This window comes from Rattus norvegicus, chromosome 19, assembly GCF_021556685.1.
Source record: "Rattus norvegicus strain SHRSP/BbbUtx chromosome 19, alternate assembly SHRSP_T2T, whole genome shotgun sequence".
NCBI lineage: Eukaryota > Metazoa > Chordata > Mammalia > Rodentia > Muridae > Rattus > Rattus norvegicus.
In genome coordinates this window covers 15,197,688-15,225,000 of record NC_141552.1, presented here as the reverse complement: position 1 = coordinate 15,225,000, position 27,313 = coordinate 15,197,688, and the positions used below count along the sequence as shown (strand labels likewise).

Sequence of the window (27,313 nt, the reverse complement as noted above, 5' to 3'; positions counted from 1 at the left end):
GAGGTTCTCAGTTAATATCTAAGAACCTGGAAGAGGCCTGGGTCTTGCTACACGTACTTATAATTTATGTCCCCATTGTCAGCTGAGATTCTTCATGCAGCCTGGATCAAGGAGGTCATCCCACAAAGCACAAAACACCCATCTCAGATAAACATGTATGGTTTATTGAATCCAAAACATCCATGAATTTCAGGACACAATTAAATGTTGAAACCTAAGGATAATAGATAGAGAAGAGAATTAAGATTTCTAGTTCATAGATCCAGTAAACACCTTCAACAAATCATAGCAGCAAACTTCCATAAGGTAAAGAAAGAAAAGGCCATAAAGGTACAACAAGCCTACAGAACATCAAACTAATTGTACCAGAAAAATTCCTCCATTCACATAATAATTAAAACGGTAAATGCACAGATCAAGAAAGAACATTAAAAGGGGTAAGGTATAAATATCTAGTAACAAATAAATTCAGACGTATCTGAATTACACCAGACTTCTCAACAGAGATTCTAAAAGTCAGAAAATCTTGGGCAGATGTAATGCAGACATAGGCTCCTATATCCAGCATAATCCTCAATTACCATAAAAGGAGGAAACAGGATATTTCATGACAAACCCAAATTTAAACAATTCTTTTCTGTAAGAAAGCACAACAGAGGCTAATAGGAGGAAAACTCCAAGACAATAAACTAAACTATACCCAAGAAAAACCAAGAAATTAATCTTCTCTCAATAATTTAAAAAAAGAGAAGCGCACAAACATAATTTCACCTATAACCAGAAAAAGAAGAGAATGCAGCAATCATTGGCTTTAATATCTGACCAGATCCTCTTTCCCTAATCCCCAAGCTCCCAGAGGCCAAACTGCCAGGCAAAGTGTATGCAAGGATGCTCTATGGTTCAAGGTGAGGCCTGTAGCCCCATCAAAGGCAGATCCTAGAGGTGTGAGGTGGGATGGATAAGTGTGGGTGCAGGAGCACTGTCACATAGGCAAAGCTGAGCAGAAATGGGATGTAAGGCTTGATGAGGGGAGTCTGGAAAGCAGGACAACAGTTGAAATATGAATAAATAAAATAACCGATTAATAAAAAACAGCCAAAAATAAAATAACAAGTAAAAAGTTAAATGAAAATTAAACCAAACCAACCAAACAAACAAACAAAAATCCCTGTGGTGGATTGGCCTAATGCTGCTTGTATTTTAATGCTAATTTGTAGAACTCAAGACTGGTTAACCCCAAAATCTGACCCTGCTCCCAGTTAACTGTGATTATAAAGAAGCCAACAGCCAACAGCTGCACAGCAGAGAGATGGGGGAGGTGAGCTTTGAGGGCTTTGCTAGAGAGGATCATGAGGAGGGAAGAAGGAAGAAGAAGCTGCCAGAGAATAAAGGAAGAACGTGTGTGATGGAGAGGAGAGAGGAAGAGGACAGCAGCCATGGTTAAGGGAGAGGAGAGCCTGGTCCTGAGGGCTGTCCAAGGGGAACAAAGAGCAGCCAAGATGCTACACAGTCAGTAAGAGCAGCTCTCAGGCGAGCAGAGATCAGCAGAGACCCCAGACCAACAAGCTACACAAGCCAAGCTCAGCCTCCACCCAAACTCCCTCTCAATATCCCGTGTCCTCCATGGGTCTGGCCTCAGCGTGTGTCCTGCGTCAGCACATGTGTCTGTCTCAGCTGACATCACTCTGCCCATCAGCCCGAGGCCAAGGAAACATCGAGAAACTACACAGCCCACCAGAAGGGTTTTTGCTGTGGTTCTATGAAGTCCCAACAAATGCAGCTCAACTACAGAATGCAAGGCAGACCAATGCATGTTTGTCCTTAGTGCAGAAACCTTCATCACGTGTCCTTTCACATGTGTGCGTTAGCAGAACATCCTTTTACCTGTGTCTGCCTCAGTGAAACATTCCTTCACACATCTGCCTTAGCCTTTCACCTGTGTCCACTTCAGGGAACCACTCCTTCAGGTGCAAATTTCTCAAGATTAGCAAACCGCATACAGAACATTCAGAACAAAACAAGGTGTGTGGTCAGCATGTCCTTGAGCCAAGTCCCTTCTCCTTGTCAGGGAAGGCAGGCGTGTTACAGCAACAATATGAAATGGCTGGCAGGCATGGAACAAAATGGCAAAGCTATTCTGTCACACCGTACCAGCCAGCAGCTCAACTGAATTTTTAAGTTTTGATGTTACAAGTGAATATACTTGACCTTCAAACACTGAGAGAGCCCATTATAATATGAACTACATAATCTAGGCCAAGACCACCTCTGGGGCAAAGGCCCTCAGCCTGTGGGTCGTGACCCACACAGGGTCTCCTATCAGATAGTTTACACTACAATAAAGATTCATTACAGTATCAAATTTACAGTTGTGAAGTAGCGACAAAATAATTTTGTAGTTGGGGTCACCACAGCATGAGGAACTGTTCTAAAGGGTTGAGGCCATAGGAAGGTTGAGAAACACTGCTCTAGGAAATTATGTTTTCTTTCTCTTTCATATTTTTCAGACAGAATCTCAAACTGTACCTGAGATTGGCTTGGCTTGGAACACGTGTGTAGTTCATGCTGGCATCAGACTTATGGCAATTCTCCTGCTTCAGCCTCCTACTCAGGAGCCTACCAGGGTGAGATCACAACCACGCGTAATGTGATTGCTGTTCTTGGTTGTCAACTTGAGTGTACCTGGAATTAACTAATGCCAAATGGCTTGACGCCCTGTGAGGGGGATCTCTCTCTCTCTCTCTCTCTCTCTCTCTCTCTCTCTCTCTCTCTCTCTCTCTCTCTCTCTCTCTTCCTTCTTTCAGTGTGCCAGGGTCATTAGGACTCAGTTTTCAGTTCCATAAAAGAGTGTTCCTCATCCCAGTATTGTCTAGGCATCTGCAGAAGGCTCTAGATAGAACAGCACTGATTGAAGTCAGCAGAAGGTTATTAGGCTGACCTGGACCTCTGGGGTCACACCAGGTTTTACAACACTCAGTGCGTGGACCACATGGTTAGCATGACCTTCTCTTGGTGCTACTGACCTCCTTTGAGGGTGTTGGCCCACTACTAATTGATGTTGCCCCCATGCATTGGGCTTTCATGGATAGATGTAGATCCGTGTTCTTTTTGAGAGATGTGGACACTAATTGATGCCCGGGCCAAGCAAACAATTTATTCTTCCCAGAATTAACTCTTTGTGATTTGTGCAGCAGCATTATATGTATCGAGATGTATTGTATTAAGTCTTCATGGGTATCTGGGACCTGGTAGAGTTAGTGGGACTTCGGAGTAGGAATGGGAGAAAGGGGCAGCATGATCTTACTATGCAGACTGTATTTCCAGAAACCTGCTCAGCCAGCTCCTGATGGAGAACACATGCAGGAAGAAGTTGGTCCCACTGAAGCAGGAGAGCAAGGAGGGACATCTTGAGTGTGCACTGAACCAGAAATATTTGGTTGACTTCAACAGGAAAGATAAAGACCAGCAACGTCCAGACCCAGCATCAACTGGTAGGGACCAGCAGCTGTGTTAGCTTAACAATATCTGATAAAATTTGCCAATAAGATACATCTTTGCTTCCTCCTACCTCCTTTCTAATTTACACTCACAACCAGCCAACCACCTCATGTAATGGCATTGTTCATTGCTCTGCCTATGCACAATTATTCTGGGAAGTTAAACACTTTTCAGAAATGGAATTATATTGCAAGTATATTTTGCTGCTCTTTTTGAAGCTGCAGCTTAGAAATGGTGACAGATGAATAACATACCTCATTATTGCATATCCATGTGATAGATTGGATCCTATGCAGAGCTTTGAACAAGTTCGTGGTTCTTTGACAAATGACACTCTGTGTTAATGTGACTTCTTGTGTAGGAAGCACCTTTCTGGAATAAGAACTAAGTGCAAATGTCAAATTAGTACTTGTCATTGGCTTTAACCTTGGTGACATATGGACATCTCCTTTCTTCCGGTAACCCAATGAGGTCTCTTCCCATTGCCCTGTTCTTGGTTTGCACTGGTATAAGTCTGGGTCCCATATTGTCAGCCCACATTACTGTGAGGCTCTCTGGAGATTTTGCCCTGCCCACAGAGTTAGCAACAATGATATCAGTTAAAATGTCCATGTCGACTGTCCAATAGAACTGAGGTGGTAGAAGGCAGCATTCTGACAGCTGGCTAGCATTTCCCCACCAAATCAGTGTCTTAAAAACTGCCTTCCTCTCCCAGGTCTCAGAAAGTGCAAGAGAGCTGGAATTGGACACACCCCAGTAAGAGAGCTTCCTGAAGAATGAGTTGCTTTCTCAGGAGTCCCTGATGACAAACATCCTGAATGGTAACAATATTTTTTGGATGAATATTCTTCCTCAGAGTTAATTTGTCATTTCTTAGAGACCCTAAATTTATATAACACTAAGCCAGCCTGACTGATTGAGGTCTTACTCCCTTTCTTCTTCAGAAAACACAACTTGAGAGACAGCTTGGGGGACCGCCTTTCATTATGTGTGCTAGAGGAGAAACAGCAATACATCTGTGCTTCTACATATTCGTTAAGAATATGCTTATGTTTAGAAATTTTTTTGTTATGATTTTAATTGAAGTTTTCTTTTGTTGTTTCATATTTATATGTTCTTGTTACTATTTTTCACTTTCACATATTTTTAAATATTTTTATTCATTTTAATCCTGTTTTGTTGTAAAAATGTATTTGTTATGAATAAAAATTGAATTCTATCTCTTGATTCTTAAGACCATCATTCTTACTCAAGGGTTCTGTAACTTCCTGTGGACCTAGAACTGACAGCTACAGATGGATCTCTGCATGTTCCATGGAGCCTGGGCTAATAAGTGAATTCAAACTCACTAAGGGGTACCCAGTGTGATAGTGTTTTTGTGTGGAGAATGTGGCTGTGTCTCCAACAAACACTTTATGATGTAATCACTGACATACTTTACCCAATTGTTAGGGTCCATGTGGTTCTTCTGAGAGAGCAGCAGATGCTCTACCCTGTGAGTCATCACCACAGCTCCTGCAGGTGGCTTTTGTTATTCCACAGGAGGTGCTGTAATAGGTGGACAAGATCACCTATGATTAAATAGAGAGATCTCAGGAGATGTGTGTTCACAGGGAACTTACTGAGCTTGCCTGCTCAACGTGTTAGGTTGCCAGGCATCCCTACAGAGTTCTGGTGTTCTGGACAGCTTCATCACCCGCCTGCTGGCGGTATGAGGATATCGTCTGGGAGAAATTGTGCAGATGACTGAAGCAGAAGTCCGAGGGCTGTGTATCACGTCTCGTGAAATTGTTCTTAGCCAGCCAACAGATGTGAACACAGGTTTCTTTTGGAGAGCAGGCCTGTGCAGTCCCAGAACCTAGGTGGAACAATTCAAGCTACCCTTTTTCCATGGCCAATCTCAGATCATATTCAGAAAGTATTTCTTGGGCTAAAGAGATGGCTTAGTGGTTAAGAGCACTGACAGCTCTTCCAGAGGTTCTGAGTTCAAATCCCAGCAACCACATGGTGGCTCACAACCATCTGTAATGAGATATGATGCCTTCTTCTGGTCTGTCTGAAGACAGTCACGGTGTACTTGTATACTATAAATAAATAAATAAATAAATAAATAAATAAATCTTTAAAAAAAAGAGTATTTCTTCCAGGTGATGGATTTCCAATTTATGAAATTGAACTAACTTACTGATGGTGGAAGTGACACAGAGAGTTAAAGTACAGAAGGAATAATCCAGAGTGTCCACCAACAGTTGCTGTCACATCAGGGCTTTTAAAAGCTCAGCTGCTAGAGAAGCAATGTAGTCTTTGGTCATTCTCAAGCTTAGGTCTTCTAGTCATTATAAGGTGACCATGACACAAAAAGAGTCATCTATATCAAAATAGAGAATAGTAACTAGATTCACACCACACTATCACATTACTACTGTATTTGAGGTTCTCAGTTAATATCTAAGAACCTGGAAGAGGCCTGGGTCTTGCTACGCATACTCATAATTTATGTCCCCATTGTCAGCTGAGATTCTTCATGCAGCCTGGGGTCAAGGAGGTCATCCCATAAAGCACAAAACACCCATCTCAGGTAAACATGTATGGTTTATTGAATCCAAAACATCCATGAATTTCAGGACACAATTAAATGTTGAAACCTAAGGATAATAGATAGAGAAGAGAATTAAGATTTCTAGTTCATAGATCCAGTAAACACCTTCAACAAATCATAGCAGCAAACTTCCGTACGGTAAAGAAAGAAAAGGCCATAAAGGTAAAACAAGCCTACAGAACATCAAACTAATTGTACCAGAAAAATTCCTCCATTCACATAATAATTAAGACGCTAAATGCACAGATCAAGAAAGAACATTAAAAGGGGTAAGGTATAAATATCTAGTAACAAATAAATTCAGACATATCTGAATTACACCAGACTTCTCAACAGAGATTCTAAAAGTCAGAAAATCTTGGGCAGATGTAATGCAGACACAGGCTCCTATATCCAGCATAATCCTCAATCACCATAAAAGGTGGAACCAGGATATTTCATGACAAAACCAAATTTAAAGAATTCTTTTCTGTAGGAAAGCACAACAGAGGCTAATAGGAGGAAAACTCCAAGACAATGAACTAAACTATACCCAAGAAAAACCAAGAAATTAATCTTCTGTCAATAATTTAAAAAAAGAGAAGCACACAAACATAATTTCACCTATAACCAGAAAAAGAAGGAATGCAGCAATCATTGGCTTTAATATCTGAACAGATCTTCTTTCCCTAATCCCCAAGCTCCCAGAGGCCAAACTGCCAGCCAAAGTGTATGCAAGGATGCTCTATGGTTCAGGTGAGGCCTGTTGCCCACCAAATGGAGATCCTAGAGGTGTGAGGTGGGAATGGATATGTGTGGGTGGGGAAGCACTGTCACATAGGCAAAGCTGAGCAGAAAAGGGATGTAAGGTTTGATGAGGGGAGTGTGGAAAGCAGGACAACAGTTGAAATGTAAATAAATAAAATAACCGTTTAATAAAAAATAGCCAAAAATAAAATAACAAATAAAAAGTTAAATGAAAATTAAACCAAACCAAACAAACAAACAAACAAAACCCCTGTAGTGTATTGGCCTAATGCTGCTTGTATTTTAATGCTAATTGTAGAACTCAAGACTGGTTAACCCCAAATAACTGACCCTGCTCCCAGTTAACTGTGATTATAATGAAGCCAACAGCCAACAGCTGCACAGCAGAGAGATGGGGGAGGTGAGCTTTGAGGGCTTTGCTAGAGAGGATCATGAGGAGGGAAGAAGGAAGAAGAAGCTGCCATAGAATAAAGGAAGAACACATGTGATGGAGAGGAGAGAGGAAGAGGACAGCAGCCATGGTTAAGGGAGAGGAGAGCCTGGTCCTGAGGGCTGTTAGAGGGGAACAAAGAGCAGCCAAGACGCTACATAGCCTGTAAGAGTTGAGCCTTATTGTTTGGAAAGTAGATCTGGTCCATGGAGGTCAGGCAGCTGCACAGCTACTGTGCTGACTAATGCACACTAAAAATAAATTTAACACAATATGAGTAACCAGTAAGACAGCTCTGTAGAGGATCCTAAAAGGAATACTTTACTTTGAAGGGAAGGACAAAACACCAGAGAACACAGGGGATAAATTAATAAAACTAGGAAAGTTAATCAAAGAAGACTGTGAAAACCACAAAAATTAACAAACTGACAAAATTTAATACATAGGTTTAAATAATAATTACATATCACTAAACTCAATATCTAGGGTGGTGGGGCATGAATTCTGCCATGGTCTGAACTCAGAAAGGTGGGGTTGGGAGAAACATGTCTGGTTAAATAGTCCACCCACATTGTGTCAATGTGATTTAATCTAAGGACAAAGAAGTGGAGCATCTCTCACGGCTTTCTTCTAACCCCTTGAAAGGATCACTGGGGTGTGGCCTCAGTACTTCATACTTCTTGCTAGGTCAGCGAAACTCAGGGAAGCTTGAGATTGTCATACAACAGTATTAGGCTAGATATACTGAGTAGATGATACTAAGTTGTTCAGATGGTGATACCCATTTGCATGTGTTCTTAATGTGGACCTAAGGAAAGAGAGATCAAGGTCCTTAGAATAGAAGGAACATTCCCAGTCCTTTTCTACCATTCCAGACTGAAAGGCTGGTAGGGAGAAAGTGGTAAATAATAAAGAATTAATAGATGACGCTTTGAATGAAGGTTTGGTTTTTGTGCTGGTTTAAGGGAGGGTCTCAAGTATCCCATGTTGCCCTCTCCCTGGCTGGCCAGGTTCACTTTGAGCTCAGATAAACCTGCTTCCACTTTCCAATAGATAGTCTTACAAGAGGGGCCTCCGAGGACTGTGAGGACAGCATTAGCCATTGACAGTTGAGGTGTGCAACCCACAACTATAGTTTTAGCCACTTTGTTCCATGTCTACCATCTATTTCAGATTGTTGCTGTTCTATGCCTGACAATCACGGACACAGAAAAATAACCTGATAGAGAGCAAGGACATGGTGATCACATCCTTGCCTCTGCTGTATGTTCTGGATGAGGTTTGTTAAAATTCCAATATTCCAAAAAGCTTTATATAGGGCCCATCACATTAAGGGTCACTGTGCACTGTTTCATCTAAAATGGCCTAATCAGAACTGACCGCCAGACAACACTTCCTGCGAAGTTCCTATGAGAAGCTTAAGTTTTTTGTGTTTTTTCTTCTTCCTTCCTTCCTTCCTTCCTTCCTTTCTTTCTTCCTTCCTTCCTTCCTTTCTTTCTTTCTTTCTTCCTTCCTTTCTTTCTTTCTTTCTTCCTTTCTTTCTTTCTTTCTTTCTTTCTTTCTTTCTTTCTTTCTTTCTTTCTTTCTTTCTTTCTTTCTTTCTTTCTTTATAGGTTTAGAGGAATGTATTTTGGGCCACGGATCTGCCCCTAGTATCTTAGCTATGGATGTGATCAATCAGTGTTAGTGTGTGCATTCAATAAAATGTCCATTTTTGACTAAGGTAGATGCTTCTGTATTTTGTGGGGTGACCCATTGTCAATGTCTAGTGAGTTGGGGCCCTGGGTATGGTCGCTTACCCCAGGACACAGGGGATGCAGAGCAAAGGCAGAAGAAACTGCATGCAGTTGCAAGCTTTATTAATCCTTATTAAGCTAAGAATATGCATTACTACAATTTTCATTGTGTCAAGATACCATAAGATCATTATTCCCAGGATACCAGGAACAATGAGGGAAGATTAAACAAAGAAAAACGAATAAACAAAAGCTTCTTCTAAAAATATTCATATAACAAATCACCTCTCTTATTATAATCAAAATATACTCACCATTACCAAGAGAGCGTTAGAACCACTTCCACAGAAATGGGACACAGCAGAAGATAGCTTAAGGCCAAGTGAGAAAAACATTTTCTTCTCCAGGGCGGCATTCCAGCCCCTACTTGAATCTGTCACCAGGCCTTTCTTGACCCTGCCTGGGAGCTGCATCTCTATGTCTTAACAATTCCTTCTTTTTTCTTTTGTTTTAAAGTAACACTTTACATAACATAGCTAAAGGTCCTTGTAGGGGTTTAGTCATGTAAAAATAAAGCAACATAATACATAATGTACATAAGATTATGGCAAAACTAGCTCCTCCCAAGCTATGGAAAATCCTTTGAAGCCAAGCCTTGGGATCTAATCCTGTCAATTGATCAGCCAATAATTTAGCTATTTCCATAGGGGTAGTATCTTCTAGCTGTTTACCAAAAGACATTCGAACATCATATTTCAAGGCATTAATTACTTTTAGAGCACTTTCATTACCCTCTAAATAGGCTTGAATTAACTTCCAATCATGTTCTGTGTCATTATCCATATATTTACTAACAGAAAAGTAGTAGGATTTCATCATGATAAGCAATATAAGCCCGATAACTGGCATTGGCCGCAGCAGAAGAAACCATGACTAAAACACACATTGCTAAGAATAAGTGCTCAGCAGTAAAGGACTTTCCTGAAGGGGACAAAATTATTCCTTTCAGTGCTTAATCGCTTCACCTTACCCCATATAGGTAATAGGGTTGTCACTACACGGATCCTTATCCATTGTTGTTTGTGGACACTAATAGAAGCCAGGGCCTCAGTAATGGAGGACAGACACCTCCTCATCTCCTGAGAACATCCATCAGGAGAAAATGTAGCTGGTTTAACTGGATTCCTTTGAGGGTAGGGAGCAGTTCTTATTATTCTGTGCTTGGATCCATCTCCCAGGTAAACAGAATAGTCTCCCATCCTGTAATGAGACAAAACCCTCTCCCCTATATACAATGATGTCCCTTCCTGCCATTCAGCATCCCGTGCAATTTTTATCCATACTGTCTGTTCCATGCCTTCTGGGGGGAAGTTCAACAAAGTGTCTATCTGCTCTTGATATAACTTCACCTTGTGGTAAATTAAGAAAATTAATAACGTATAATGCTTGTGCCAATATAGCTCTGGGACTGGTCTGCAAACTCCATTCAGGTTGCCTAAGGCCATCTCTTTTCCCCCTTTTTAATTTTATAATTTGTCATTTCAGGGTATGGTGAATTCTTTCAACAAAAGCTTGTCCTTGTGTATTGTGTTCTGTACCAGTAATATGTACAATATGATATCGTTGACAAAATTGTTTATATTGATAAGAAATATATGTTGGTCCATTATCAATTTTAATTTTAGAAGGCAGTCCCATAACAGCAAAAGTTTCCAATAGATGCTGTATAACATGAGCAGTGCGTACTCCTGGCAATGGTGTAGCCCACATAAATTTTGAAAAATTATCTATGCTTACATCTATATGTGAAAGGCGACCAAACTCAGAAATATGGGTTATATCGATCTGCCACGATGTATTAAGTTGCATCCTTCTGGGATTAATTTGAGATGGAACACATTTTATACGTGAAGACTGACACATAGGACAATTAGCAATAATTCGTTTGGCTTGAGAATAGGGAAGCTTATATTTAATATGTAAATATCCTGTATTGGCATGATTATGACTGATTTCTTCTGGGGTAGCAAATGCCACTAATTGATCTACCATAGGATTGCCAAGTGTTAAAGATTCTGGAAATTTTGAATGTGATCTAGTATGTGTAATGAATATTCTAGAGTTTCATAATAACAATAGTCCTTTAATATGTGAGAATAACATTTAATATATGCTTAGATGTAGAAACAACAGCAGTCGCAATATTCTGTACTACTCCTACAACATAAGCAGACTCAGCTATAATATTTTTACATCATGAGTAAAATCCTGGAATACATTAATTACCGCTAATAATTCATTTTGTTGTACTGACCCAAAAGAAGATTCTTGTCCCCAAAATTAATCTTTGGTCCAATAAGCCATCTTGGTGTTAGAGCCATCTGTAAACACAGTAAGGGCTGATGGTAATGGATCAACAGAAATTAGTGTATTTATCAATTTTTTTTTGTTTTTTAAAGCAATCCCACAATTTACTATGGTGAGGATGAAATTCAATATTTCCAGTGTAAGAAATCATGGCTAATTGAAAAACCTCAGACATCTGCATTAAATATTCCCCTTTATCTTTGCTTAATGGGAAAACAATAGCAGCACAATCATATCCCCACAGAGTAACAGGTCTTTGTATGCCTTGCTGAATAATTAAAGAAATTTGTTCCTCATTATTTGTTAATGTTTGGTTAAAGTTTTATTTAATATAAACCCATTCTAAAGGCAACACATCCTGAGCGAAAGCGCCTGTAGGATATTCAAGAGTATTTAAACATATAATTTAATAACTCTATCTGGATCAATACGTGCCAAATATGCATCTTTCCATTTTCAGAAAAGATACCCTTGCATGCCTTCATATAAGCATTAATATCCCCAGCCTCCTTTATAGGTAATAATGCTCTCCTGTAATCTTCATTAGCATTTTCAAAAGCAAGCATTTGCAGCAGTTGTCCTCCAGCTTCTTCTCCTACCATTGTTCTTTCCAATGTTAATTTTAATATACATAAAAACTTAATATATGGTTCATAGAAAGCTACTACCTTTTTCAACCAACCAGTATCATCCTTTATAATAAGTCGGTTGGGCCACACCTTGAATCAATGCTGGCCTAATTATAGGAAAAGAAAAGGCAGGTGAATTTGTCATTATCATCTTGTGAATCTAATGGTCAACATGCCATCCTCGGGAAACGACTTAGAAAAACCTGCTTCAGGCAATGGTGCAGAGGGCAAAACTTTTACTTTCGTTTTGTCTTAATGAAGCTCTAGCTTCTTGTTCTGTATTCGTTATTACCCTGTCCGCATGCATGGCCTTGAACACAGTAAAAATTACAGCCCAAAGAGACCAGAAATTGGAATCTTTTTGCTCTGCCTGACAGCCTTTTTCACCTTAACTTTCACTTTGACCCAGATATCAGAATCCCTGGAACCCTCGTCAGGGAACCATGGAGTTTACTCTTGCTGTCTCTAAACACTTTTCTAAACCAGACTGATAGACATGTATTCCCTGCACTCTTAAAGATGCTTAAGCATAGCGAGATGAAGAGAAGATTTATCTTGTCCCATTTCCTTGTAATAAATTGTACTTACCTTATCTGACTGTCCAGACTTACCTTCAGGGACCCTGTTCCAGTGCCATAGGTCGACATCTAGGGTGTTGGGAGCCCTGCGTCCGGGCGCATTCGTTTCTGTGTTTCCCGATGCTCAGTGGCCATGCCACTCCAGCATGCTTTGAAATGAACCAGTCCGCCGACACCACCACCACCACCACCACCACCACCACCACCACCACCACCACCACTACCACCAATTTGGTTTTGTAAATAAAGTTTTATTGACATCGCCATACTCAGCATTTACATCCTGTTCAGTGCTGCTTCTGGCTGCAGCTGCAGGGCTTAGGAGCCACAGAGTCCTGTAGGCTCCCAGAGCTGAGAGCATTGACCTTTTGCCTTGTTTGTGAAAGAGGTGACTGACCCCTGTGCTCGAGGTGGCCTTTCCGTGCCCTTTAACCCATAGCATAGGTCTCTGTGCCATCCTCTCCCTTTGCTATGGTGTGCACTTCCTGGTACATTTCCGTTAGCTCTTGACATTTCCAGAGCATTGGGTCTTGCAAATTGAATTTGCATGGCACCAGGAATAGACCTGATGGCAGGGTGTGGGACACTCCCTATGGGGAACCCTGCCCAGGGGCATAAGCTTACTTTTCCAGTCAACTCCCTGAACAGTGAGCCTTTGTGGGACAAGGTACTTCACGACATGACTTGACCTCTCTGCAGTGCACCCAATCCCTGCTTGGCTCAGATGTCCCCCAGAGAGGTTGTGTGTGTGTCCCCAGTAGAGGCAGCACTCTGTGTGGTGGCATTGACATGGCATCCAGGAAAGTCAAAACCAGAGGGACATGTCGGGCAGTTGGAAGCAGATGTCTGGGTCCATGGAGAGAAGGATGGACTAGACACTCCTACAGGGGGTGAGCTGAGACGCACTTCCTTGGCTTTTTCACAGCCGTGTAGGCTGCATGCCATGCTGTGTACCCATGCTGAGCTGAAGCCCCAGGCTTTGAGTCTCCCACAGCTGCTGTGTCCTGGGTCCAGGGTAGGATTAAGCAGACTTCAGCAGGAGAAAGGTGAAAACCCTGGTTGCAGGGTAGGGATGGCACAGTCATAAAACTCCTGCACATGAGGCACCTGACTTAGAGCCGTATAGCAGCTGTGACAAACCAGCTCTGGTGACACTCATCTGCAATGCCAGGCCATGGCGGGTAGAGGCAGTAGGATCAGTTGTTTAATTATCCTTGGCTACACGGCAAGTTCGAGGCCAGCCTGGGCAACATTCTCTATGAAAATAAGACAAAACTAGGTCTTGACTCTGAGCATCACTGCCTGTACCTGGCATGGTTGCCCCACCCCAGGTAAGAAACCCTCTGTCCAGAGGCCATAACTGCAGGAGACCCCTGGCCAAGTGTCTATACAGCGCCCTGTTTGACTGGTCTGTGCTGAGGACCAACCACGCTCTCCTCAACAGGAAGGACATGGGAGAGGCTGTTTCTGTGAGGTCCCGGGCCCTGAGACGGCCAAGAATAAACCCTGTCCTTGGGAAAGCCATGGAGACTAGGAACCCAGGGGATCTCTGCAAACACCAGGGCTGGCAGGGGACTCTGATCCTTTACAGCAGCTGCTCTCAATCTGTGGGTTCTACATCAGAGCTCCTGCACACCAGACATTTACACTACAGTTCCTCACAGTAACAAAGTTACACTCATGAAGTAGCTCTCCAATAAGTTTATGGTTGGGATCACAACATGAGGAACTGAAATAAAGAGACACAGGATTAGGAACGGTAAGAACCGCCATTCTATAGGAACCCAGGCATCTGTACTCGGTGTCTGGAAGTGTGATAGGCTAGACTTCACCCTCAGCGATGCCAGCATGTGGGCACCAAGCCCTAGGTTCCACCCCAATGCTTACTGGATATGTGCAGGCCTGGTTCCATCAAGAAGTAATAAAGGAACCCTTGGTAAAAAACACTGGGTACCAAACAGGTCAGGAAAACACACCCCCTCTGCTGCAACTCCTCTCAGGAGGGCTAGTCTTCCCAGGAGGCCCCGGCTATAACCAAACCTTGTCTCCCAGTGCTTGCCCATTGGTGTCTTGGCCATATTCAGATTTGAGGACTTTGAACAGAATAGCTTCCAGCAGATTTGCATCAATGAATCCAACAAGCAGTTGCAGTCCTACTTCACCCAGCGCATCTTCAAGCTGAGGCAGGTGAGAGTGGACACCTATTCCCCAGCCCAGCCCGGCCATCACCCTGAATGTCAGCGATGTCCCTCAGTATCAGCAGGATGGGGCCTGGGCACAGTAGGTTCCCCAGGACCTAAAGCTATGTCCTTGAACTAAGTGCCGTGCTCAGCCCTTCCAGCCTCTTTCAACCCTTCTGGATGCTCAACTGCTCCTGCAGCAAGGCATCAGTGTGCACATTCTGTTATGTCATTTGTGTGTGTCTACAGGTGGTCAGAGCCTGTCCCCTCTGTTCCTTTCTTTTGCTGTATTTGCCTTTCTGAGGAGGCAGGACTCACAGGTATGGGAGGCAGCCACATGCATATTCTGCAGCCATGTCTGACTCCTCTGAGGCTCAGTCCCACTTACACACCTACCCTCCAACCTCCCCACTCCATGTCACCCCTGGAGCTCTGTAGACCTTCCTGCTTTCTGTCTTTATATAACTGGTGACACTGCAGCCCTCAGTGGTGTCATACAGTGTTAGTTTGTCTTTGCACTGCCTGGAGGTCTGACTTAGGAGAATGGCTACCATTCTCATTCCTGTTCAAGGGTCAGAATCTGAATCCTATGTAAGGCTGAATAATATTCCAGCACATGGCTGTGCCATGTTGAATTTACACAGTCACCTATGGATCTTATATTTTGGCTTGTAAACACACACATATAAGACACAAGTGACACCCAAGTGGAGAATTGCTGGAGTCCTCCATGGCTTTCTGAACCGTCTGAGAGACCATCCTGTCCACAGTGTATAGGGCACCATCTACTCATAGCTCACACAGCATGAGAAGATTAGGGAGGGTTAACCTGGCTTCTCTGTCTCCTACTTTCTGCCACACTAGCCCTAGCATCTTTCTGTATTGCAGTGAATGTTTAGAACCCAGGAGGATTCCAGCTTCCTTGCTCAAATATAGCAAGTTCTTCCTTGCCTGCTTTGAGACTGAGTCTCATGCAGCCCAGGCTGGCTTTGATCTCACCATTAGTTAAGACAGCCATGAACTCCTGGTTCTCATGCCTCAGACGTCTCTGAGTGCTGGGTGACAGGTATGCACCACTCTTAAGTCCTGCCACTGGGACAAGAGTGAGCAGAGCCAGCTCTGAAGCACACACTTTGCTGGTGTCAGTGATGACTGACTTATGATCCTGTCTTCCTTGCCCATGGCCCTTCTCCTTGGTGCATGCCATCCTTCCTCCCTGTGACTCATGGGGACACCAAGCCTGAGGATGTCAGGAAGAAGTTTACTTACTTCACTGGGTTGGAGGCTGTTAGGTTCCTGCGTCAGTAGGTGAGATTCAAGCTAGAAGGTTTGTGGCATGAGAAACTGGAACAGAACTGGAATGGCAGGAACAATCGTCGCCTGGCTCTGAGAAGACCAGGTGGGCAGAAACTCATCGTTGGGCAGGTAGTGAGCTCAAGACCAGCCTGGGCATTGCTCAGCGCATGTGAACAGGTGTGCTTACATGGACATGTGTTTCCCCCACATGGTCACCACTTATCCAGGCACGGTGAATACTCCAAGGAGCTTTTTATGTTTTAACATTGTGTGTGTTTGTATGTCCATACATACATATACACACATACATTCGTACATATACACGAATACACGTACATGAAAACACATGCATATACATGACCACACACATTCATGCTCACACACAGATACATACACACCTACATGCATACACACATACACACACATACACACATACACACATACATGCATACACACATACACATATACATACACACATACAATACATATACACACATACAAATACACCTATACACACATATAGACAGACATATACACACATATACATATACACGTATACACATACATACATACACACATTCATATGCACACATACATACAGACATATACATATATACTCACATACATGTAAGCACATGAGTGGAAGCCAGAGGACAGCTTGGCCCTTGGTTCTCTCCCTTTTACCACGTGGGTCCTGGGGATTGAGTCAAGCTCATCAGACTTGACAGCAAGCCCCTTTAACTGTAGAGCCCTCTTGTTCTCTGCCAGTCACCTCTTTCCACAAATTCTATCCATGGTGGAATGTTTACAGTTGTTATTCTCATGATTCCTTCAGCAATATCGCAGACATCATTTACACTGCATTAGGAGTTATAATTCATGTAGATGTCAGGAGAGCTGGAGGCGTGGATCAAGAAGAGAGCCCACTTTCAATGTCATTATGTGGTATTGCCTTAGGCCCTTTTATACACTCCCCTGGCTTTGTCTGAGTATATGTTTGAGGTCTCTCTATGACTGTGCAAAGAAGTAAGAGCTAGGGCTGGGCCACAAAATAGGAAAGTACTTGTTCATCCAAAAACAAAAACAAAAAACAAACAAACAAACAAACAAAAATAGCTCTAGGGTTAAATATTGGTGCTAGTACTGAACTACACAGCCAGAAGGTATTTTTCTAAGTAAATAACGCAATATTGGGGATGACAATATGATCAAATATCCTACAACATAAGTTTGCAATGTTACCTGCATTTTATAAATCAAGTCTGACCACCGTTTTGGTTGTTTCCAATCATGTCTGAGTGCATCATCACGGGAATCCCAAGGAAAATCAGAAATGGGTTCTTGAAGCTGTTGCACAGGGCCAGTATAGACCTAAATACCACAGAGGAAACCTTGATTCTTATCACAAGAGATCATTCACCATCCCTCTTGTCACATAACTTATGACAAGACGTCACCTTTCTTAAACTTAGCCTTTTTCCCAAGTGCTGCAGAAGGGAAGATCTGGTGTCAAGGGGTCTGGATTCAAACCACAGGACACTGAATTCATTTAAATAGGTGTAGTTCATTGAATGCACACACCAATACAGTTCAACCAGAGCAACAGCTCACAACTGTGTACTGGACATTGCTAGGCCCCGCTCATTGCAAAATCCACATGGGCTCATGCACAAGTGTTGCGAATGCTTCGGTCTATGGGCCCTGACTGAGGCCATTTTACACATAATTGTTCCAATTTTCCTTGAATCTATTGGGTCCTATGTGAAGAATATACTTGGGGAACTTGTTAAGATTAACAAACCTCATAACATACAGAACATAACAGGGTATGTGACCAGAACCACACAGTTCAACGTCAGAGTTTTTTGTTCTTTGTTAGTGTTTTTCTTGGCATCCATGATGTGGAGAAGTATTACAGAACAATAGGAAAGAGCTGGCTGCTGTGTAACAAATTCACTGCTATTAAGGTAGGTATGGGGGCAAGACCTCAGCAGTAGCCCTTAAGATGGGAAGGAGGTTCCTCAGAAAATTGGACATTGAACTGCCTGAGGATCCAGCTATATACCTTTGGATATATACCCAAAAGATGCCTCAACATATAAAAGAGACACGTGCTCCACTATGTTCATCGCAGCCTTATTTATAATAGCCAGAAACTGGAAAGAACCCAGATGCCCTTCAACAGAGGAATGGATACAGAAAATGTGGTACATCTACACAATGGAATATTACTCAGCTATCAAAAACAACGAGTTTATGAAATTCGTAGGCAAATGGTTGGAACTGGAAAATATCATCCTGAGTGAGCTAACCCAATCACAGAAAGACATACATGGTATGCACTCATTGATAAGTGGCTATTAGCCCAAATGCTTGAATTACCCTAGATCCCTAGAACAAACGAAACTCAAGACGGATGATCAAAAGGTGAATGCTTCACTCCTTCTTTAAATGAGGAAAAAGAATACCCTTGGCAGGGAAGGGAGAGGCAAAGATTAAAACAGAGACTGAAGGAACACCCATTCAGAGCCTGCCCCACATGTGGCCCATACATATACAGCCACCCAATTAGACAAGATGGATGAAGCAAAGAAGTGCAGGCCGACAGGAGCCGGATGTAGATCGCTCCTGAGAGACACAGCCAGAATACAGCAAATACAGAGGCGAATGCCAGCAGCAAACCACTGAACTGAGAATAGGTCCCCTATTGAAGGAATCAGAGAAAGAACTGGAAGAGATTGAAGGGGCTCGAGACCCCATATGTACAACAATGCCAAGCAACCAGAGCTTCCAGGGACTAAGCCACTACCTAAAGACTATACATGGACTGACCCTGGACTCTGACCCCATATGTAGCAATGAATATCCTAGTAAGAGCACCAGTGGAAGGGGAAGCCCTGGGTCCTGCTAAAACTGAACCCCCAGTGAACTAGACTATGGGGGGAGGGCGGCAATGGGGGGAGGGTTGGGAGGGGAACACACATAAGGAAGGGGAGTGGGGAGGGGGATGTTTGCCCGGAAACCGGGAAAGGGAATAACACTTGAAATGTATATAAGAAGTACTCAAGTTAATAAAAAAATAAACCATTCTGGAAATCAGTCTGGAGGTTCCTCAGAAAATTGGACATTGAACTGCCTGAGGATCCAGCCATACCTCTCTTGGGCATATACCCAAAAGATGCCTCAACATATAAAAGAGACACGTGCTCCATTATGTTCATCGCAGCCTTATTTATAATAGCCAGAAACTGGAAAGAACCCAGATGCCCTTCAACAGAGGAATGGATACAGAAAATGTGGTACATCTACACAATGGAATATTACTCAGCTATCAAAAACAACGAGTTTATGAAATTCGTAGGCAAATGGTTGGAACTGGAAAATATCATCCTGAGTGAGCTAACCCAATCACAGAAAGACATACATGGTATGCACTCATTGATAAGTGGCTATTAGCCCAAATGCTTGAATTACCCTAGATCCCTAGAACAAACGAAACTCAAGACGGATGATCAAAAGGTGAATGCTTCACTCCTTCTTTAAATGAGGAAAAAGAATACCCTTGGCAGGGAAGGGAGAGGCAAAGATTAAAACAGAGACTGAAGGAACACCCATTCAGAGCCTGCCCCACATGTGGCCCATACATATACAGCCACCCAATTAGACAAGATGGATGAAGCAAAGAAGTGCAGGCCGACAGGAGCCGGATGTAGATCGCTCCTGAGAGACACAGCCAGAATACAGCAAATACAGAGGCGAATGCCAGCAGCAAACCACTGAACTGAGAATAGGTCCCCTATTGAAGGAATCAGAGAAAGAACTGGAAGAGATTGAAGGGGCTCGAGACCCCATATGTACAACAATGCCAAGCAACCAGAGCTTCCAGGGACTAAGCCACTACCTAAAGACTATACATGGACTGACCCTGGACTCTGACCCCATATGTAGCAATGAATATCCTAGTAAGAGCACCAGTGGAAGGGGAAGCCCTGGGTCCTGCTAAAACTGAACCCCCAGTGAACTAGACTATGGGGGGAGGGCGGCAATGGGGGGAGGGTTGGGAGGGGAACACACATAAGGAAGGGGAGTGGGGAGGGGGATGTTTGCCCGGAAACCGGGAAAGGGAATAACACTTGAAATGTATATAAGAAGTACTCAAGTTAATAAAAAAATAAACCATTCTGGAAATCAGTCTGGAGGTTCCTCAGAAAATTGGACATTGAACTGCCTGAGGATCCAGCCATACCTCTCTTGGGCATATACCCAAAAGATGCCTCAACATATAAAAGAGACACGTGCTCCATTATGTTCATCGCAGCCTTATTTATAATAGCCAGAAACTGGAAAGAACCCAGATGCCCTTCAACAGAGGAATGGATACAGAAAATGTGGTACATCTACACAATGGAATATTACTCAGCTATCAAAAACAACGAGCTTATGAAATTCGTAGGCAAATGGTTGGAACTGGAAAATATCATCCTGAGTGAGCTAACCCAATCACAGAAAGACATACATGGTATGCACTCATTGATAAGTGGCTATTAGCCCAAATGCTTGAATTACCCTAGATCCCTAGAACAAAGGAAACTCAAGACGGATGATCAAAATGTGAATGCTTCACTCCTTCTTTAAATGAGGAAAAAGAATACCCTTGGCAGGGAAGGGAGAGGCAAAGATTAAAACAGAGACTGAAGGAACACCCATTCAGAGCCTGCCCCACAGGTGCCCCATACATATACAGCCACCCAATTAGACAAGATGGATGAAGCAAAGAAGTGCAGACCGACAGGAGCCGGATGTAGATTGCTCCTGAGAGACACAGACAGAATACAGCAAATACAGAGGCGAATGCCAGCAGCAAACCACTGAACTGAGAATAGGTCCCCCGTTGAAGGAATCAGAGAAAGAACTGGAAGAGCTTGAAGGTGCTCGAGACCCCAAAAGTACAACAATGTCAAGCAACCAGAGCTTCCAGGGACTAAGCCACTACCTAAAGACTATACATGGACTGACCCTGGACTCTGTCCCCATAGGTAGCAATGAATATCCTAGTAAGAGCACCAGTGGAAGGGGAAGCCCTGGGTCCTGCTAAGACTGAACCCCCAGTGAACTAGACTATGCGGGGAGGGTGGCAATGGGGGGAGGTTTGGGAGGGGAACACCCACAAGGAAGGGGAGGGGGGAGGGTGATGTCTGTCCGGAAACCGGGAAAGGGAATAACACTTGAAATGTATATAAGAAATACTCAAGATAATAAAAAAAATAAAATAAAATAAAAAAAAATAAATAAAAAAATAAAAATAAAAAAATAAAAAAAATAAAAAAAAAGATGGGAAGGAGATGATGTGTTTGGTAACTGAAAGGAGCTGCCTCAGCTGTGTTTCTCTGCCTGCTCAGTGCCCATTCAACATCACTCTGTCCCTGAAGAGGAACTCAAGGTCTGCCCCTGCTGCCTGTGAGCCAGGAAGAGGCACAGAAAGGCAAGGCCACAGCACTGGTTTCCAATCCCTCAGTAATGCTGGATTTCCAATAATGTACTTGTATACACAAATACAGTGTGGTAAGTTGCAATAGATACTAATCATTTCTCACATAGGGCAGCAGTTGATTGACTACAACTAATTCTATTAAAAAAAAGAAACCTGGCTCTTGTAGAAATATACAAAGAAATATCTAGGATGGTGGGGGATGAATTCTGCCATGGACTGGACTCAGAAAAGAGGGGTTGGGAAAAAGATGCAGGGTTAAATAGCCCACCAGGTTCACATTGTGTCAACTTGATTTAATCTAAGGACAAAGAAGTGGAGTATCTCTGATGGCTTTCTTCTAGTCCCTTTAAAGCATCACTGGGGTTTGAACTCAGAACTTCACACTTCTTGATGGGGCAACTACACTCAAGGAAGCTTGAGACTGTCATAGGCACAGTATTATGCTATATATACAGAGTAGATAATACTAAGATGTTCAGATGGTGATGTCCATTTGCATGCACTCTTAATGTGGACCTAAAAAAAGAGAGATCAAGGTCCTTAAAATAGAAAGATCAGTTCCAGTTGTTTTCTACCATTCCAAACAGAACGACTGGTAGGGAGAGAATGGTAAATAATCGAGAATTCGTAGATGATGCTTTGAATGAAGTGTGAATTTCTGTGCTGGTTTAAAACAGGGTCTCAAGTATCACATGTTGCCCTCTACCTGGCTGGCCAGGATCACTTTGAGCTCAGATAAACCTCCTTTCACTTTGCAATAAATAGGCTTATAAGAGTGGCCTCCAAGTACTGTGCTGACAGCATTAGCCTTTCACAGTTGAGGTGTGTAGCCCACAACTATAGTTTTAGCCATGTTTTTCCATGTCTACCAGTTATTTCAGATTGTTGCTGTTATATGCCTGACAATCAGGGATGCAGAAAAATAACCTGATGCAGAGTAAGGACATGGTGATCACATGGTGATCTCATGGTGCCTCTTCCGTACGTTAAGGATGAGGTTTGTTAAAATTCCAATATTGCAGAAAGCTTTATATAGGGCCCATCACATTAAGGGTCACTATGCACTGTTCTATCTAAAATGGCCTAATCAGAACTGACTCCCATATAACACTTCCTGCAATCCTCATATGAGAAGCTTGAGCTTTTGGTTTTGAATTTTTCTTTTCTTGTTCTTTCTTATTTTTTGCTATATAAGTTGAGACAAAGATAGTTAAGGCCATGAATTTGTCCCCAAAATTTGAACTATGTATGTGATCAATCAATGTTAGTGTGTGCATTCTATAAAGTATTCATTTTTTACTATGATAGATGCTTTTGTGTTTGGTGTGGTGGCCATTTCCCAGTGTACAGGTGCAGGTACCTTGCTCTATCCACTTAATGATGTTTATAGCCTCATTTTAGACGTTTCTGTGCACCCCCTATATCTCTTGACTATTTTATTTTTCTGATAGAAGCTCATGGTATATCTTACTCAGTCCTGTGAGCAGTGCTCCTTTGTCGACATTGGTGCAGAGAGGAGAACCCCACCACCAGCATGAGGTTCCCTTCACTGGTGGCTCCAATATTGCACTTTCCTCTGCCAACTGGTCTCCACACTTTTCCTAGCACCTTAAAGACTTCAACTCTTTCTCCTAAGGAATTTTCTGGCAATTGTCGATTGCTAAGCACATGACTTCATGAGTGTTCCCCTAATACACACGCATGTTGTAACCTACCATGCAGACTATTTCTTGATGTGATATAAAGCACCTGTACAGAATGAGACAGGAGAACTTTTGACTGCATATTCAAGCTGGTGTGAAATCTCAGGAAGTTTTAATGGCTAACATTGGTGAATGAGGACAATTTGAGTTAGTGAGACATTTTGGGGCAAGATATGGAAGGAAACATTCATTTAGATGCATAGGAATTACTAAGGTTTTTTTATAATCAAGCCTTGAGGAAAATTTGGCTTTGGAAGCAGGAGATGCTCAGTGGCTCTGCCCCAGGAAATTCTCCTGGAAAGGGCACCTCAGCTTATGCTCAGTACAGGGAGAACATTAGCAGGGAGGGAAAGTCTGCTCCCCATGACATCAGCTGTCCCTTCTTGGACATTCTATTGTCTCCTAGAGAGTTCTGGCATCCTCTGTGATGTCACCAGTGTTGTAGTGACAACCAGTGCCCTAGTTTCTCTCAGTCTGAATCTGGCGGTTACACCCTAAGACATGTTTTCCCGTCTTCGCAAGCGTTTTGGGAGGGGGAACGTCGATTGTGGACAGACTAGAGTGAAGGAATCTGGCCTTTCGTCTCAAAGTAATGATGGACAGAGACAGCACTTCTGGGGAATGTTTAGTAAGTTCTGGGCAGTATATTTGGAGCTCCCTGTCAGGGGGGCTGCAGGCTTAGGCTGACCTTTCTAGCAATGGGCCACAGCAACTGGAGCATCTGAAAAGGAATTGAATTTCCATGAACATCACAATTCCTGAAAGTCAGGATTTCAGAACTTTAGTTTCCCCAACCCCACAGGGAGTATATGGTAAGGCCAATGCTATTATACTGTGAATTTCTGGCCTTTACTTTTACAGTGCATTTGTTAGGTTACATTGATATAATAACACGATCAGGAGTCATGGAGGGTCCACCTTTTCTGAGTTTAGACAGGGCAGCAATGTATTTCACTATCATTGCTTCTTTAAATACAGTGGACACCTGACAGTAAGAACAGGGAGAGATTGTGCTCCAGGCAATAACCTTATGTTCTTAGACCTTCTCTGATTTCTTCTAACTGGCAGGGTCATCATTAGCTTTATATATTAGAGGTTGTATGTTACACACATGTTTCTAAAATACCAAAACTGTTTGGAACATGTGGACCAAGATTCAGCCTGTAACCTATTGGAACTTCTGGGGCATTTGTTATTTCATATAGGGGAATTGATAAGTCTGTTGAACATGACCTCCCTGGAAATGTGTTTTAAATCCAAAGTTGTTAGCCTAGAGTATCAGGGTAGGACATCTGAGTGTCTCCAATCACTCAAGTTTTGTGAATGGTGAATTTATCATCTGAGTTCTGAAACCACAGGGGTGAGGGTCCTGAAACCAAGCTGTACCCTGGTCAGTTGATGTTAATCCTGGAGAAGCCATCTCCCTGGTACATGTAAGCACGTGATGTCCGGCATAGGGCACACCTGGCTGCTTACATCTCTTGGTCTCTATAGAGTAGTGGGAGAACTGAGATCCACTGAGGAGGCCTCTTCAGCATAGACCAAACTCCTTGCAGTGACACTGGGTTCCAGGCTTGTTCTCCTGTTTAGGCATCACTGTGGTCTATGTACACTCTATGCATTCTCCCCATGCAGGTTCACTTGTGTTCTTCTACCTACAGACGCTGGGAGAGAAACATCATCCCCTGGCACTGCCCTAAGCGAGAAGCAGGCCAAGAAGGAAAAGGAGAGGCTGATTAAAGAGCTGCAGCTCATTACCGAGGAGAGAAATGACCTGAGAGATCGCCTGAGGTTTCTGACAGAGAGATCCATGAGGAACATGTATGAATCGCTCCAAATGCTCTTGTTTCATTCCTGGGTCTGCAAGGTCACCTTCATCTTATCCTATTAAGGTTTTGGGTTCTAGAAAGCTGTGCCTCCCTAACCACCCTGTGCTAAACCTCACCTCCCATATAGAGGAGATTCAGAACCTGACCCTTCCTGAGGAGAGAGATGGACAGTGGACTCGTCTGCTTCCATTTATTGAAAAGCAGAATTTGTGGTCTGAATGAAGAATTCAGGGATAAAGTCAGGGAGAATGAGTTCCCAGTGTGCATTTGCAAAGCCCTTGACATCAGGTGGCTTTGCAAGATTGTAATTGCAGTGAGTTTATGGTGAGTCTCTGTACGTGCTAGGCAGGGGACTGAGTGCTGGAAGATACAGGCAGCAGCCTGAGGGGCCTGGTCCCAAACTGTTCATCTCAATGCTTGAATAGAAGTTGTCAGGCTCAGGCCTGTTTGTTATTGTCTGTGTGTCTGTGGGAGCCCCTCGGACACAGCAATGGTGCATGCATTTCTCCTGGTTCTCACAGTGCTCTCTGTTTCCATATTTGCTTTTCTCTTTCTCTAACTCTGTTTACATTTCTCTTTTTTTGTGGGTGTGTCTCAGTCTGTGAGTCTGTGTGTGCATACATCCAAATGCATATGCACAACTGTTATATGTTTATATTTCACTCCACACTTGGAATATAGGAGTCTATTTCTTAGCCTGAGTATTTACCTGTAACACATTCATGGTGAAGTGAATGCTTTGTTCTGGGAGCCCCACTGTCAACAGCACAGTTCTTTGCCTATGTGGCCACGATTGTCTGTTTATTTGTATTCCTTGTGCAGATTATAATTTTGTGTTGATATATGGTCTGTTATCGGGACAGGAGAAAAGAAATCACCGGTTTCTGGCTGTGTTGGGTGGGGGAGCATGGAGAGGTGTGGCCTAGGCTCTTGATAGCTCAACTGGCTTGACTGCAGATTGCCTCTTGATTGAACAAAGGGAGCCAGGGAAGCCTCCATCTGGATGCTGAGATTCTGGTGTCCTGGACGCAGAAAAACACGTTTCTGAAGCTGAAGAAGATCCAATATGTAGAATTCAGAAGGTGTCCTTCCAGGGCTGGGGTAGTACAGGACCCACCCTGAGTTCATATATTCCTAAATGCCGATGTTCATTGTATTCTATCATTTGGGGCCAGGCCACACTTCAGGCCAAATCCATATTATGAAGACCTGGAGAGAATGGAGGAGGCGGTCATGTCAATTCTGCACAACTTAGAGATGGAGAACACTGTGATCCATGAGAACAGCCATAAGCTGAAGAAGGAGATTACCTTCTCTAGGTAAGTCCTGGTCAGAAAGCCTATCACCTGTGGAATGGCCATTTCTGACTTTCTTTGTTCTGGACTGGACGGTCTTCAGCTATGATTCTATCTCTTGTGCTGTTTACACATCAGTGTGCCAGGGTCATTAGGACTCAGCTTTCAGTTCCATAAAAGACTGTTCCTCATCCCAGGATTGTCTAGGCATCTGCAGAAGGCTCTAGATAGAACAGCACTGATTGAAGTCAGCAGAAGATTATTAGGCTGACCTGGACCTCTCGTGTCATGCCAGGTTTTACAAAACTCAGTGCATGGACCACATGGTTAGCATGACCTTCCCTTGGTTCTACTGACCTCTTTTGCGGGTGTTTGCCAACTACTAATTGATGTTGCCCTCATGCATTGGGCTTTCATGGATAGATGAAGATCCATGTTCTTTTTGAGAGATGTGGACTCTAATTGGTGCTCCGGCCAAACAAACAATTTATTCTTCCCCGAATTAACTCTTTGTGTTTTGTGCAGGAGCATTATATGTATCAAGATGTATTTTATTAAGTCTTCATGGGTACCTGGGACCTGGTAGACTTAGTGGGACTTGGGAATAGGAATGGGAGAAAGGGGCAGCATGATCTTACTATGCAGACTGTATTTCCAGAAACCTGCTCAGCCAGCTCCTGATGGAAAACACATGTAGGAAGAAGTTGGTCCCACTGAAGCAGGAGAGCAAGGAGAGACATCTTGAGTGTGCACTGAACCAGAAATATTTGGTTGACTTCAGCAAGAAAGATAAAGACCAGCAACGTCCAGACCCAGCATCATCTGGTAGGGACGAGTAGCTGTGTTAGCTTAACAATATCTGATAAAATTTGCCAATTTGATACATCTGTGCTTTTTCCTACCACCTTACTAATTTACACTCACAACCAGCCAAC

At 42.9% G+C, this 27,313-nt stretch overlaps 3 protein-coding genes across 5 annotated transcripts in view; 2 read left to right on the top strand and 1 right to left on the bottom strand.

The window, feature by feature from the left end:
* LOC147998847 (disks large homolog 5-like) overlaps nt 1–12,674 on the bottom strand; it is an 85,188-nt gene extending 72,514 nt beyond the window's left edge. The window contains exons 1-2 of the mRNA XM_087595562.1: nt 12,595–12,674; nt 11,325–11,391 (exon numbers count right to left, since the gene is read on the bottom strand). Coding sequence (XP_087451688.1) covers nt 11,325–11,391 — 67 coding nt within the window. The 5' untranslated portion in view covers nt 12,595–12,674. The remainder of the gene's footprint in view (nt 1–11,324; nt 11,392–12,594) is intronic.
* The window catches only part of LOC147998836 (uncharacterized), a 924,038-nt gene that overhangs the window by 547,852 nt on the left and 348,873 nt on the right, over nt 1–27,313 (top strand). The gene's annotated exons all lie outside the window — the stretch shown is intronic.
* On the top strand, nt 26,051–27,217 carry LOC147998846 (disks large homolog 5-like). The gene is made up of 2 exons (XM_087595380.1): nt 26,051–26,402; nt 27,037–27,217. The coding sequence occupies exons 1-2, from the start codon at nt 26,302–26,304 to the stop codon at nt 27,215–27,217; spliced, it is 282 nt and encodes a 93-aa protein (XP_087451506.1). The 5' UTR covers nt 26,051–26,301.

Coding starts and splice junctions, on each gene's coding strand:
- LOC147998846 (XM_087595380.1), top strand. CDS start 26,302: ATGGAGGAGGCGGTCATGTCAATTCTGCACAACTTAGAGATGGAGAAC. Junction 26,403..27,036: donor AAGGAGATTACCTTCTCTAG/GTAAGTCCTGGT, acceptor CTGTATTTCCAG/AAACCTGCTCAGCCAGCTCC.